The sequence below is a fragment of the Panulirus ornatus genome, chromosome 37 (assembly GCF_036320965.1).
Source record: "Panulirus ornatus isolate Po-2019 chromosome 37, ASM3632096v1, whole genome shotgun sequence".
NCBI lineage: Eukaryota > Metazoa > Arthropoda > Malacostraca > Decapoda > Palinuridae > Panulirus > Panulirus ornatus.
Genome location: NC_092260.1, coordinates 11,229,676 through 11,245,772, shown reverse-complemented (window position 1 = coordinate 11,245,772; position 16,097 = coordinate 11,229,676). Strand labels below are relative to the sequence as shown.

Genomic DNA, 16,097 nt, shown 5'->3' with positions numbered 1-16,097 from the left:
TGTGATTACTATTTGTGTTTCTGACAGGGTCTACAACTCTAGAGTCTTACACTCATGTTGCACCACCTTTAATCTTGTATGTATGTACCACGCCTGTACCCTAGCTTATGACAGGTGTGTGTGTGTGTGTGTGAACAGCAAATATTGACACTTCTTACGAACTCTCGTTGGTTCCATATCCGAAAGCCAGTCCTTCCACTGTACCCAGTGAGAACCCTAGTGTGCCAGTGAGTGTTGGCTTGGCACTTCTGAACGTGGCATTTTCAGTGAGTCACTTTACTCAGAGAGGATGTCGGTTTCCTGTGGCTCCTCATGTTCGTGGTGTCGGTGGTGGGCGTCCACAGTCACCTCCTGATGGTGTCATAGAACGAGTCACACCTTCTGTTAGCTTGTCTCTGTGTATGTTGGCCCTATTGGAAAGGACGCTGGCAACGAGGAACACTCTGACCGTTAAGGTAAGGAAGCTGGTCGTGATTTGGCTTATCTCACATAGGACATGAGGCCTGGCGAGGTGTGCGTAAATGGGAATTTTGCACCTGGATTCCCATTCTATCTATTCCGGATTTCAAGATGAACTTTATGATATATAGACAATCACATATATAATTATGTTCAGGAGTCAGTGCTCATCAATTTTCTCATGGAATATGAGACGGAAAGACTTTAGACTATGGTAGATTATATGACAATCAGTGGAGCAGAAAAGGGATTTTACGATCAGTGTATGAGAAAAGGGAATGAGTGACATATTAACGTTTCCTAAACGTTTTCCAAAAGCTCACTGGGTGAATATTCTAGTGACTCTCTTGTTTCTTGCTTCCAGTTCCAGGCTGAGGACAGAAGATGATGTCAACGCAGAACAGCTCGATCTACCGTCGCCACGTAGACGTCCCCTCCCAGCCCCCGCGGGTAAGAGAGTCGTTATGCTTCTGGTTTAAGGTGTTAACACTGTTGATATCAGCGACGTGTTCGTGACTTCCCGACCTTGTTCAGTGCTTCCCTAAACAACCCTGGGGGTCAGGGATGCGGCAGTGGTAGAGATACGATGATCGATGGTGTGTACAAATTGTTTCAAAAGTCCGGATTGAAAGGCAGGATTGACTATATAACTTTTTTATTCAACAAATGTTCGAATTGCATGTCATGAACTGGCATTCACATATCCCTGAAGCGCACAGTTTGAACATTTGTTGAACAGAGGGAAAATAGTGAACTCTGAACACGAACATGTGAAGCACCCTGTATTTTTACCTCTGTGAATACACGTGATCAGATGATGAGAGGGTCTTTCACATGACTGATAAAAATGGTTGAATATGAATAAGAGCTGCCTCGTATGAACCACTAGGCTACCTGTAGTTTCTATAGTCTTACTTTCTTATGTTACGTAAACTTACAGAAACACTGATAAAAACCTGGGACTTACCTCAATACCTTACGTTTATCTCGTGTTGAAAGGCAAGGCAATAAAGACCATCGTATATCCTTCCCAACTTAAGAATAATAGTGTAATAAATGGTAACTGGAAAAGATATGGTAATGGTCACATGTCATCATGCATACATAGGATAACGAACGGATGATGGGATGTGACTCAATGATACGGGGTCAGTCATGCAGGGAAATGATGCCGTCATCATGCCTCCATCCCCACACAATCTCGAGGAGAAAGTTGTATATCACCAGTACATTCAGTGCCTCCAAGTTGTGGTTTACTCTTTAAAAATACTTTTTTTTTTTTCAAACAGAGGCGCTTTAAAGGTACATTTCCAGGTCAGCGTCATCACACACAGAGGTCACATTCAGTGAGGCATATCGCCCATCTGTTGAACAAAGCTAAGGCGTTCAGACTGTAGTCAGGATGAAGGCGAGGCATTATCGAAACAACTATAGACTCTCAATACATGGGAGCGATGAGTCGACTATGTTCCCTGTATACTTCGCAGGCAATGTAAGAGAGGCTCTGTTGAAGTCCTCTTAATAAACTATTGATGGACTCAACATCAACAGTTAATCTTAAGTTGACTACTGCATTACATGGTGCCTGTATGGATGTTCATGGTGCCTGTATGGACGTTCATGGTGCCTGTATGGATGTTCATGGTGCCTGTATGGACGTTCATGGTGCCTGTATGGACGTTCTGTATGGACGTTCCTGGTGCCTGTATGGATGTTCATGGTGCCTGTATGGACGTTCATGGTGCCTGTATGGACGTTCTGTATGGACGTTCCTGGTGCCTGTATGGATGTTCATGGTGCCTGTATGGACGTTCTGTATGGACGTTCTGGTGCCTGTATGGATGTTCATGGTGCCTGTATGGACGTTCTGTATGGACGTTCTGGTGCCTGTATGGATGTTCATGGTGCCTGTATGGACGTTCTGTATGGACGTTCCTGGTGCCTGTATGGACGTTCATGGTGCCTGTATGGACGTTCTGTATGGACGTTCCTGGTGCCTGTATGGATGTTCATGGTGCCTGTATGGACGTTCTGTATGGACGTTCCTGGTGCCTGTATGGATGTTCATGGTGCCTGTATGGACGTTCATGGTGCCTGTATGGACGTTCTGTATGGACGTTCCTGGTGCCTGTATGGATGTTCATGGTGCCTGTATGGACGTTCTGTATGGACGTTCCTGGTGCCTGTATGGATGTTCATGGTGCCTGTATGGACGTTCTGTATGGACGTTCCTGGTGCCTGTATGGATGTTCATGGTGCCTGTATGGACGTTCTGTATGGACGTTCCTGGTGCCTGTATGGATGTTCATGGTGCCTGTATGGACGTTCTGTATGGACGTTCCTGGTGCCTGTATGGATGTTCATGGTGCCTGTATGGACGTTCTGTATGGACGTTCCTGGTGCCTGTATGGATGTTCATGGTGCCTGTATGGACGTTCTGTATGGACGTTCCTGGTGCCTGTATGGACGTTCATGGTGCCTGTATGGACGTTCTGTATGGACGTTCATGGTGCCTGTATGGATGTTCATGGTGCCTGTATGGACGTTCATGGTGCCTGTATGGACGTTCATGGTGCCTGTATGGACGTTCTGTATGGACGTTCCTGGTGCCTGTATGGACGTTCATGGTGCCTGTATGGACGTTCATGGTGCCTGTATGGACGTTCTTGGTGCCTGTATGGACGTTCATGGTGCATGTATGGACGTTCATGGTGCCTGTATGGACGTTCATGGTGCCTGTATGGACGTTCATGGTGCTGTATGGACGTTCATGGTGCCTGTATGGACGTTCATGGTGCTTGTATGGACGTTCATGGTGCCTGTATGGACGTTCATGGTGCCTGTATGGACGTTCATGGTGCCTGTATGGACGTTCATGGTGCCTGTACGGACGTTCATGGTGCCTGTATGGACGTTCATGGCGCCTATATGGACGTTCTTGGTGCCTGTGTGGACGATGGTGCCTGTATGGACGTTCGGGCTTCATGTATGGACGTTCAAGGTTACAATATAGACGTTCAGGTTTCTGTATGAACGTTCAGGGTTCCTTTATGAGTGTTTACCACCCCTGTTCGAGCACTTAGACATCTTGTATGAACTTTTAAAGATCCTGTATGAACGTTTAGACATCCTGTATAAACGTTTGGAGATCCTGCTTGAAAGTTTACGGATCTTGTATGAACATTTAAAGATCATATTTGAGAGTTAACGGATCCTGTAGGAACGTTTACGAATCTTGTTTGAACGTCCAGAGATTCTGTATAAACGTTCAGATATCCTGTTTGAGCTCTTAAGGGATCCTGTATGAGCGCTGATGGCTCCTATCACTCAGTTTCGCTGGTTGGAAAGGAGTCAGCGTTGGTACCGTGATGAGCAGCTCACAGATTACAATTTCGCTTGACGGGCAGACATCAGTTTCATGGTTGTCCCGTTAGCCACCCGTCACCGGTGTCCCTGATGGCTGATGATAAATTCCGCTTATAACTTTCAGGTTATGGCGAGCGGGGCCCAAGGGGAGACATATCACTCCCCCGTAGCTACTTCGACTCCATCTAACTCCCTCTCTCTTATACATTCACCTTAATCCTCAGAAGTTTCCTTTGTCGGGATCTCCCGGTCAGTTGGTCTAAACATCCTGACTGCCGTCTGAAATTGTCTTAATTTGTACTACATGGCTGAGGCCTAGAATAGTGGTGCCAAAATCACATCGGCTTAAAATGTCTTCTCGAATTAACGGCGTCGTCAGCCAGGAAGGCGTTAACATGTTAAAGCCGTATTCAAGGAAGTTAAAGAAAATCAGTTCTCTGTGAATATCCGGAGCCAAAGAAATACAGTAACTTATGGAAAATTTAAAAGGATTTAATCTTTTCCTAATTTCACCAGTTCTTTGGAAGTTCATTGGATATTAACGTGTCAAAGTATTGCTTCAGGTACTCTCTTTCCACAGAATCTTACATCAAAGAAAACCAATTACGCAAAGCGAAAGTAAAACTAATCTAAACAGAAAAAGCATTTTATCATTATTTCTCTAACAATCTCCCTAACAAACAAGAATATATAAACAGTATGCTCGTATATTTGGACAGTTACTAAACATTTGCTTAATTCCATATAACATACAAGAAGATATATTTCAGTATAACGAAGTAATTTAAGAGAAAATATAGATGTTTTATGAAATAACTGTGAAGTTTCTATATAGGTAATATCTTTCACACATAACACGTGAATAGTCTACAATTATCTATCTATCATTAGACTTTGTTGGTATCGTGTCTGAGGGTCAATAACCCGAGCCTGGGATCGACCCCCGGTCTCTGACCCAGTGTTCTCGCACTTTTCATACTCCGCCTGTCACACGGGAGCAGTTGTTGAGCAAGAGACGTGAGCGTAGCGACTCAACGTCCTGTTTAATGTGATGCGCGTCGAAACAAATTGCTTAATCACCAGATTATAAGCGGATTAGAGGATTTCTCTTGTAAGAACTACATAAAACAGCTTATAGGAAATATATCAAAACACACCACGAGTTCTAAACAGTGTGTGTGTGTGTGTGTGTGTGTGTGTGTGTGTGTGTGTGTGTGTGTAATTACTTATTTGTACTATTCGGAGAGTTTTACATTCGTGGCTTCCCGTCGCTTGAACATTATCTATCACACTAACCCTTAGATTTATGTACGCTGTCTGCATTTACCATGTCCCCCCCCATTCTTTCTGTTCCCTTCATCCACCACAGTGATGAGACACGTCTGAGTGCGAGACAATATAGATGACTAAAAATTGGGAGTGTCAAGGATATCCATTCCTTGGCAAAGTGAAGACAGTTCAAGACGATATTTCTCTTAACAAAATATGACATCTGATTCTGGAGAATGACGTCACTGATCAAAGAATATTAACCTGTATCGATATTAATAACAACAATAATAATATTAATAATAATAATGATAATGACAATAATAATGATATAATAATAATAACAAAATAATGATAATAATAATAATAATAATAATAATTATAATAATGATAATAATAATGATAATAATAATAATGATAATAATGATAATAATAATAAAAAGACAGCGACAAAGTATAATAAAAAAAAATGATAATAATATTAATAATAATAATAATAATAATAATAATAATAATAATAATAATAATAATGATAATAATGATAATAATATCAATAATGATACTAATAATAATAATAATGATAATAATAATAATAATAATAATAATAATAATAATAATAATAATAATATCAATAATGATACTAATAATAATAATAATGATAATAATAATGATAATAATAATAATAATAATAATAATAATAATAATAATAATAATAATAATAATGATAATAATAATAATAATATCAATAATGATACTAATAATAATAATAATGATAATAATAATGATAATAATAATAATGATAATAATGATAATAATAATATGGTGCCGCAGGATGGCTCTTGCAACCTGCCATTCTGCAGGGAAAGCTTTTTCTTGGGTTGTTAACAGGAGAGCCAATCCCAATAGTGGCCGCAGAATTCGAGGGTTGGTCAGGTCCTCAACTCCCGCCACCAGTGAGAAAATCCACTCCAGTTCCCAAAGCAACGCTGCCAATGCGTTCCAAGAACCTCCTCTCTAACCCCGTAAACACGACTGTTGGTAATTCACAGGTTCTCTTGAACGGCGCCTCGGAGGGGAAGGTAGGAGGGAAGACCCCCTCAGAAAGGTCTTCCTGTAAATTCACGGAGGGAGAGGAAGAACTTTCACAATGACGTAGGTTATCTTTTTCCCAGGCGGTGTTAAAAGACTGATACTGAGGAACTCTTGTGAGGTCTAGAGGAAAAAAAGTACTGAAGACTACTGGATAGTCTTCCCACCAAGCCATCCATGGTTTAGTCTCACTGAGTCTCATTACATCCAGTTACCAAAGGGTTTTTATAAGAGATAAAGCATTAACAAAATAACTCCAGTGTAAACAACAAGACCTGAGGTCATATCATGGAACAGTAGCTACGAAAATATCTCGAGAATGAGAGGGTTTAGTGTTGTTATAAACCAAAAATGATAAAATCTTCCAGAAAAAGTGGAAATCAGATTTTGTGATACATAAAAGTAAGCGACTATTGCCTTAGATTAAGGAGACAAAGAGATTTCCTGAGCTTGAAAGCGTAAAACCTTATACAAATCGTCTTAAAAGTGTCACTCTACAGATCATGATTCAATAAATCAGGATATCAAGTCTCTTATTAATAAAGAGGGTTACAAATATTTACTTACTGGATATCTTTTGTAGTAGCCTTTAGTGAGGGTACGAGACAGTTATCTAAAGCTGCAACTGATCTGGAGAGTAAACTCTTTTGATTCATGTTGGTGCTGTATACTGGCACTCCTCGTGAGTGACATATTAGCATCTGGAAAATGATCTGTAGACGAAATCATTACACACTGAAAGGCAATGATAAAAGTCACTGATATTAACATTCAGTTTTAACACGATACCGAATATCTCACCCTCAAAGGGAATAGGATCCCACCCACAATGATAACATATCCATTCACTCGACAGAGATGATTCTCGTGCCAGATGTTAACATCACTTATCTCTGAAGTGTACACCATCTACTGATGGCCACTGAGCGGAAACACTAATCTCTTAAAGACACGTCAATCCAGATAATACTGACAACCGAGGGGATTCAGGGCATCTTATCGCCTTCTCACGCCTGAAGGTACGACAGGGGATCATAGGCAGTCGGGCTTCGTGCCTTGTGTGGTTAGCTTGGTGTTTGGACTCGTAAACATCCAGATGTCTTTTTGAGACGAGCTTGTTTGTCCATTATGCTGTCAGTGACTCTACAAGACAAGGAAGCATTCAAATCGTTATATTTACGATTATTTTGAAAGCATATGTTCTTCACAGACAGTGCTCACGAGGACTGTCATCCCATGGCAAATGTGGCCGTAATGATGACCGGAACAAAAGGGGATCTTTTGAACAGTGACTCAACCATGAAGAACTCCACAGCGTGTGGTGCATCGTATCTAGCGACTGGGTTGTAAAAAGGTTTTTGCTTAAAACGGACTAAAACTGGTGACTCTTTGTGTAAAATGGAATAAAAAAGAAATGGAAATGAATTCTGAACAAAATGTAAAATCAAAGCCGAAATGTGTATATGATTCTGTATAAATAATTGTAATATGATAATGCCAATATTATTTCTAATACGTATATGAGTCTAACATTTACCAATCGCCTAACATCACTTTGAAACACTCAACTGACTTATCCAATAAAGTAAAAAGAAGTTTAGAAATAACCAAGCCTGGGTATCAGAGAGACATCCGCACCGACGCTCGCAAACATGCATGACTTTTCCTCTGTAGAGATGAAAGAAAATCTTTCCATTGAGCTTTTATGGTTCAATAACAGGCGACTAAATGTCACAAAGGTAACCTAGATCTACCTGAAGGGTCACTGCACCTGAAAACTACACAGGCGAGACCCTCGGCATAATCATGTAAAAACGCTATATCCTCATAAAGACGCGTTACAAATTAGAACGTGCTCTGCGGCAAATTCAGGCCACTCTTAAGCATTCTGAAAATGGTGGGAAAAAGGTTCAGTAACTTAAAACAGGATACACTGAAGGGAGTCCAACTATACAGTTTTCCCTCCGGCACATACAGAGTCTCCCACGACCCGCATAACCAGAAATTGGCACTGGATGAACTTAGGTCTTCAGGGTCGATCTTAGTAAGACTCAACTTCCACGTAACCAAACAAATGATCAGAAAACCGTAGAAGCACAGAAAGGAATCCACTCCATTCCATATTGTTTTAGTGTTCGAGCGGTACCGAAAAGTCTGTCAGGTGAGCAAACTTGATCAAAAACGTTGAGAAATATTAACAGCATAAAAACTTTACGTTTCAGCAGACATAATGAAACTGTGTTGTTCATAAAACAAAATACTGTCAAACGGTATGACACACGAACAACCACAAATTTCCTGCTTATCCACTGAAGACAATAAACTGATGGAGCAAATGTAATGAATACCACCTTAACGTCTAATCCTGCATAAAAGACTATATCGCAATACGGTCACGTTGATATATATATATATATATATATATATATATATATATATATATATATATATACTCACGAAGCAGACACGTGACGATCGCAGATGAACTTGTAGACTACGAAGGAAAATCAAAGCAGGAAAATTTGCTTAATCGCTTTCGTGTGTTTCAACACATCTTCTGAAGCAAACAGCAACAAATCACAGATGCAGGAAAATATACAGAGCACCAGAGGATGTTAAAAGGATCATATCTTACACGGTACTGAAGCAGGCAGCGAGGGTAGCATGTGAACCCCTGTGGAGTTAGAGTACACTCACTCATCATCCTCTCCAAATGTCTAAACCATTTCAGCATACCATATCATTTCCAACATATCGACCTTCTTCACATTCTTGGCTAGGGCCCACGCCTCGTATCCATCATACAGCACCGAACTGGACTGCGATATCATCAACACACCTACATATTTTCCTTAAAGACAATGACCTCCTCTTCCACACATTCTTCAATGTTCCCAGGGTCTGTGCCCTCCATCCAACCTGTGGACCACTTCATCTTCCATGGTTCCGTTCGCTGCTATGACCACTCTCAAGTATCTTAACATAATCCACTTCCCCCATGTTCTTTCCATTCGTATTCTCATTCCAAAGTACTTTCTCTCCTTACTGCTAACCTGATAACATTGCTTTTATTTATATATACTCTCAATAGTCTCCTGTCACACACTTACCCAAACTCAGACACCAGCTTCTGCAGTTTTCACTCGAATCAGCCACCAACGCCGTGTTATCAACAATCAACTGACTCACCCCACAGGCCACCTACCCCAACAGATCGCATGCTTGCCCCTGTTTCCAAGATTCATACATTCACTTCTCTTACCTTCCCATTCATAAACAAACTGAATAGCAACGGTGACTTTATATACCCCTTGCATAACCACCTGCAACTGAAACCATTCACCCTCCTCTCTTCCTGTTTTAACATGGCTAGGGTGGTTCTGTGAGATACTTGGCTCCAAGGTTCGTCTCAGGATTTCGATTTACATCCATCGGATCATCCTCAGGAACATGTCGAGCGGCAAGCAGAGCAGGTGGGAAGAATTGTGGGTATCTGGATGATGCTACATATTATCAGCATGCAGGTGTGCATACAACGCTGAGGGCTCACTGGCTGCGATGTACAAAGAACGTTATATCTTTCATCAACTATAGAGATTGTAAAATCTTTACCGAATACGTATATCCTGAATATCATATCAGTAACTAAATATTCCACAGAAACTTTGTTTGTCACGTTTTTGAGTGTCACTCTCAACTTCATAATCGAGCACTTCAGGTACGTGTAAGAGTTCAAGAACGATTTACGCTCATAAAGCGCAGGTGCGAACATAGCCTCGGTGTAAATGACGCCGGAATCAGAAAAGCGCTATAACTCACGATGTTATTTTGTAAATCTTTGATGGACGTCACGGGATCTGCTGCCGGCGACACTAAGCTTGATAACAGGAAGATGAGGGATGAGAATCCCCGATCACAACGACTGCATACAACAGAACCAGCAGACTCATGATAGCCTCAACGTTTCGTCAGAAGTAAAACAGTTTGCTTCAATTGATGACGAGTGTCATTGCTGCTGCACACGTATTCATGTGTGTATGTAAAATCCATCGTTCACCAGTTCCTGGCACCATTTGTATCCAGGAGGGACTATGCCCCTTAGGCCTTATCGTACAAGCTTCCCTACACATACTGTCCATTACCAAGGACTCAGGTCTGGGTCGCGTCACTGAAATTGATCAAAACATTCTCGAACCTGTACCATAAGATCACCCGTTCATACTTAACCTCAACAGCACGATGATGCGACGACACCTGAGCACTATGGTACGATCCTTGAGTATAATAGCGTGGACTTCCATTACACCCAAGGGTCGTACCATCGTGCACAAGGGAATAAGAATGAGAAGGTAGTGAATGCTGTTCGCCCCTTCTGGAGTCAGATCACGCGCAGCCTTTCAATAAAACCTGCAGGCTCCGATTGTACCTTATATTTTTTTCTCTTTTATCCAAATAAACTGGAGGCGGGTTTGTTGTACCGTATTGGGTGCTACATCAGCTTTATCGAGCAACAAATTAGTTGTATCGGCTGATGTATCAGCTGAGTGGAATAATTCTTCAAGTTACCCAGCGAGTTGAATTTTCCTTGAGCTAATTTCATCATAGACAATAAAGATGACTAGATCTTTTTTTTATAGTATGTTGAAATCTTCGTTGTCCACAGTTCCCAGGAGGTCATGTTGCAGCAGAGAATTTTGAGGAAACAAAAGTTTTAGGAGAGAGTTGGAGGCACGCTGGATGTCGTGTGGTGATGGAAGGACCAAAGGGGGGCCTTGGATTACCCGGAGGGAACGTCACTTTTGAGGTAGTCCCACAACCTTGTCCCAAAAGGCACCATCTCTGAAAATCCCAAGGGATGGGATCTAGTCCACCAAATTACACTTCAAGTTACCAGTAAAGCTACTAACATATTGCCTATATTATCTGGCGGCTACAGATCTAAGTAAATCATGAAAAATGATATGATAACGAAAAAAAAAGTCCGCCTGGCCTCAAATAAACTGACTAATACCAGCACGATGTATAAATCGTTCATCAGCTGGACCATAAAATCCAGATCAAACTGACCCAATGATTCCAGCCGGAATATGTTAAAGAAAAACACAATCATCGTTAACGATGTCGGATTTCTCCCTACATAATACCATCTCCTGAAGAAGGATCGGGTAGTATGAGTGGATCCTGTGTGACATATCAACCTCACACTAAGACCCGGATGATTAATGGCCACAGACATCGTTAAATGAGGAATCTCGCTCCTCCGGTAAGGCAAGGTCATTGTACACAAAGTTATGCCAAAGTTACGCTTTTTATTGGACTTACCAGCGCTACAACGCCCTACAAGCAGACTGGTGGTTGCTGTGAATATCACTGACGTTTACACGGTGATCAGTGACTTCACATCAGTGGCTTCGCGAGATTCACTGCGGCGTAGGAAAGTGAAAGTACAAAATCCTACACAATCTGAACGAATACAGAAAAACAACGAAATATATATATATATATATATATATATATATATATATATATATATATATATATATATATATATATATATATATATATATATATATATATATATGTGACATGTGATCAAGGCAAGCTTGACAAGAGTCGGGTCGTTGTGAAGCAGCCAGGACTGGTTCACGGGTACCGAGAGAGAGAGAGAGAGAGAGAGAGAGAGAGAGAGAGAGAGAGAGAGAATTTTGACCCGAATTCCACGTGTGCATCAGGGCGGAATTCCACATCTGAACTAGCCTGCAGTGGGCTTTTCTGAGCTCTCTCGGGATTGGTCACTTTTATGTCCTAAGATAAAAGGTTGTTATCCAGGCCAATCCTGGGTCTCAAGTCTGGACTTTCTACTTACGGAAAAAGTTCAGTGACCACCATGACTGATGGTGAACCTGAGGCGTTGATAATTCATACGTCACATGTTCATCATAGGTTCATAATACTCTCCAAAAGATGTCTGAGGACCTTCTCTCTCTATCTCAGAACCTTCTCTCTAACTGATGTCTCAGAACCTTCTCTCTGACTCAGGACCTTCTCTCTAATTCTGAACCTTCTCTCTATCTCAGAACCCTCTCTCTAAATCTCAGAACCCTCTCTCTAACTCAGATCTCAGAACCTCCTCTCTCTAACCGATCTCACAACTTTCTCTCTAACTCACAACCTTCTCACTTCACATTATTCATAACGATGAAGAAGACACTTTCCTCTTCACTACTTTCCTCACTGCAGAAACTCAGTATAGGAAGTCAGTCTTGGCTGCAACGTATTCCTGCATCCCATCTTCCATCAGATCTTTCTCCGCCTAAATATTACAGTTTGATCGCCCTTGCTCTGACGGCTGTCACACCAAGGACAGACCGTACCGTCCAGAAACCTTCTCTTCACCCGAATTTTCATTCTTCCTTCATCTCTGTGCGGGTCATTGCTAAGCTGTTACTCATAGAGTCAAGCACGTCTTCATATAAAGAAAGTGTGTTGACGCGACTTCTATTGACAAATCTTTCTGGTTCTTTACCGAAAGCAGCGCCAAGAATATGTACTTCAACCTCCTCCTCCCACCTGATCAATCTCTAGCGGACTCTCCAACTGATAACGGTGCTCTCAACAGTGCCCGATTCTTCCCTAACACCTATGTAGGTGATGCCGCGTCTTGTCCTAAATCCTTACTTCCTCCCCGTAGACCTAATAAGCTCTGTCCTTTCATTGCCTCACAAAGGGTCTTTCGAGTGAGCAAGGCGCATGACCTACGTGGTTTATCTCTTCGAGTCTTGAGGGACTTTGTCTCTCCTTGTGCCGATTCTTGCTCCCTTATCTCGACAATTTGCTAACCTAAACTTCCCCATCATCTTGTAAGCATGTCTTGGTGCAGTCCATCCCTGCGAAAGAAGACGGTTTCTAACCATTTCAGTTGTCGCGTCATTGCTCTAACTTCTGCCATCTCCGAAGTCTTTGAAATTATCCTTTGCTTTCACTTTGTCACACACTTAGAGTTCCATTTCCTTCTTTCTGATCACCTGAAGGCCTTCCGTGGTGATTTCCTCTCCCATGTGACTCATCTCTTGTTCTCCTCTCCCATGTGACTCATCTCTTGTTCTCCTCTCTCATGGAGTTGGATGAATCTTTCATTGTGACCTTTGACATCTCCGAAGTATTTGACAGGGTGTTGCATAAGTTACTGCTTTCTAGATAGCAATATTTCTTTTTTTTTTCTCTTTCTCTCTCTGCTTCTCGCTGTTCGTCGATACATACCTTCCCCTCCAGTCGATACTCACGAGACATGTTAGCAAGAAGATGGGAGAGTTTCGGCCACTGGTCTCGTGAGCTGTGAGCATGTGTCACTCCCACAAGGGCAGTGGTTACCGAAATGGTCGTTCTAGACTCTCAGGGGTCGATGGAGCTGTGCAGGGGGTCGATGAACGTGTAGGAGTCGACAAGGGGTCGATAAACACCTTGGAGTCGACAGGGGGTCGATAAAATTATAGTGTCACAAAACTTCAACCATAAAAACTTAAATAGTTCAACGTATATGAAATAAAGAGAAGGAAGAGCTAGTTTCTATTCGTAATATAAGATGGAAAACTATTACCTAATGATTATAATTGGGCCCATCCATCTCATTAAGGATATAAACTTCAATTAAAAGATATTTTCCATCAGCTAGTTTTGTTCTACATATTTGTGTGTGTGTATATATATATATATATATATATATATATATATATATATATATATATATATATATATATATATATATATATATATATACATACATATATTTATATATATGAAGTTATCTACCGAGGATGTGACTGGCGGTCGATGAAGAGCTCAATGTATGTGATGGGGGTCGACAGATTCAAAGATCTAGGAACCCTTGCACTAGGTCTTGGACGGACCCTTGGCCGTGACTGAGGCATGATTTCGCTCGTTCGAAGTCGGTTCCTATAATAAAAGACAAGGAGCCAAAGGTTCTTAAGGCTGAACTTGTTCTGAGGCTTCTCACCTCTTCTACAGCAAAAATATGTTACCATAGCAGGAGTCATAGTAGAGAGAACATCTGTGAAAGGAGTCACTGCTGCAGGAGTCACTATCGTAAGAGACACTGCATCAGGAGTCACTGTAGCAGGAGCCATTGCATCAAGAGTCACTGTAGTAGGAGCCACTGTATCAGGAGTCACCGTAACTGGAGTTACTGCACCAGGAGTCACTGTAGATGGAGCAACTGTGGCAAGAGTCACTGCAATTGTAGCCATAGTGGGAGGACTCACTGCAGTCGGAACCACTACAGTAGGAGTCGCTGCATCTGGAGTCACTGAAGGAGTCACTGCAGCTGAAACCATTGGATCAGGAATCACTGTATCAGGAATCACTGCAGAAGGAGTCACCGTATCAGGAATCACTGCAGAAGGGGTCACTGTATCAGGAATCACTGCAGAAGGAGTCACTGTATCAGGAATCACTGCAGAAGGAGTCACCGTATCAGGAATCACTGCAGAAGGAGTCACTGTATCAGGAATCACTGCAGAAGGAGTCACTGCATTAGGAATCACTGCAGAAGGAGTCACTGCAGAAGGAGCCATTGCAGCGGGTGACTGCTGGATGCAGGCTGAACTCTCGTCCATTATGACCAGGTCTGGGAAGGTCGTCGAGATCAGCCTTTCTCAAGCGGAGGTGCGGCGCGGGGGTTTCCAGCGGGTGTGTGGCAGGCTGTCCGCTCTGAGATAACCGAGTTTTTTTCTCTAGAGATCCTCAGTCTGTGTACACCTGTAGGGGGTAAGAAGGAGGTCGCGGTGGACAAAGACCCGCCGGATGATGGCCGGATGCGGCGGCCGTCGGGCAAATCCGGCTGAGAAACACCACCGGCCAAGATTACCAGGAGGAGCGCCTTGTACCACTGTCGTTGCTCGTGACGTATAGAATACGGGCACGTAATGGAGAGAATACTCGGCAACTCCTCCGTCAAATAATACGATACGGTAACGTGACGAAGAATTATCCGCACCTCCTCTGTAGGACAATACATACAGTCACCTGTATCTACCAGTCTGTACGTACGTGTGACTACCTACTGATGTGTATACACCGTACGGAGAGTGGGGGGTTCACACCCGTGAGGACCCCATCTTTTGAACTGGTGTTCTAGTATGTATGTCTGTGTGTGACTGTAAGTATGTCTGCGTGTGTGTGTGTGTGTGTGTGTGAGAGAGAGAGAGAGAGAGAGAGAGAGAGAGAGAGAGAGAGAGAGAGAGAGAGAGAGAGAGAGAGAGAGAGAGAGAGAGAGAGAGAGAGAGAGTACAGCGCAAAGAAGTTGCGTCTTCCTCTTGTGAATTTCGTGTGTCTAGTATTGCGCCTTGTTGTACGAGACATCGACGACACAGCTGATTACTATGACTCTACCAACACTTTACATGACGGTTTGTTAAGTCTGATATTCTTCTATTGAAAATATAATACTTAAGATTTATTCAGTGTAGTTGATCACTTCGAAGTCGACTTTTACCTCGAACGTCAAATCTTTTTCAAGACATTTCTTACTTTATTCTTTGTGATCAACCAGAGTATACTTCAGATAATCTGTTTAGCAAGACTTAGAAAAATGGTTTACTTCTAAATGATATTAAATGCTTATGCAATTTCCCGAATTGTCGCGAAGCTACGCGAACTCCAAGAGACGTAAAACTTTCGAATGAGTATCATGAAGAGGGTGAGGTATAAAAAAAAAACTTTTTGTGTTAACAAAATAGCACAAAATATCCCGTTACCTCACACAGTCAACTTCAACCAGCTGAGGGTAAAAAGACAATGGCCAGATTTTGTTATCATCATGCCACCCCAGCAGCGGAGGATTCATACAACAGGAAAGAGATTTGCGATCTCTTGAGTTGAGGTGGATGATCTTTCAT

At 42.1% G+C, this 16,097-nt stretch overlaps 1 protein-coding gene across 1 annotated transcript in view; it reads left to right on the top strand.

Annotated features, from left to right (window-relative positions):
- The first annotated feature begins 326 nt into the window (after positions 1–326).
- Positions 327–16,097, top strand: part of LOC139760706 (uncharacterized) — a 30,509-nt gene continuing 14,738 nt past the window's right edge. The window contains exons 1-2 of the mRNA XM_071684268.1: positions 327–455; positions 824–909. Coding sequence (XP_071540369.1) covers positions 844–909 — 66 coding nt within the window. The 5' untranslated portion in view covers positions 327–455; positions 824–843. The remainder of the gene's footprint in view (positions 456–823; positions 910–16,097) is intronic.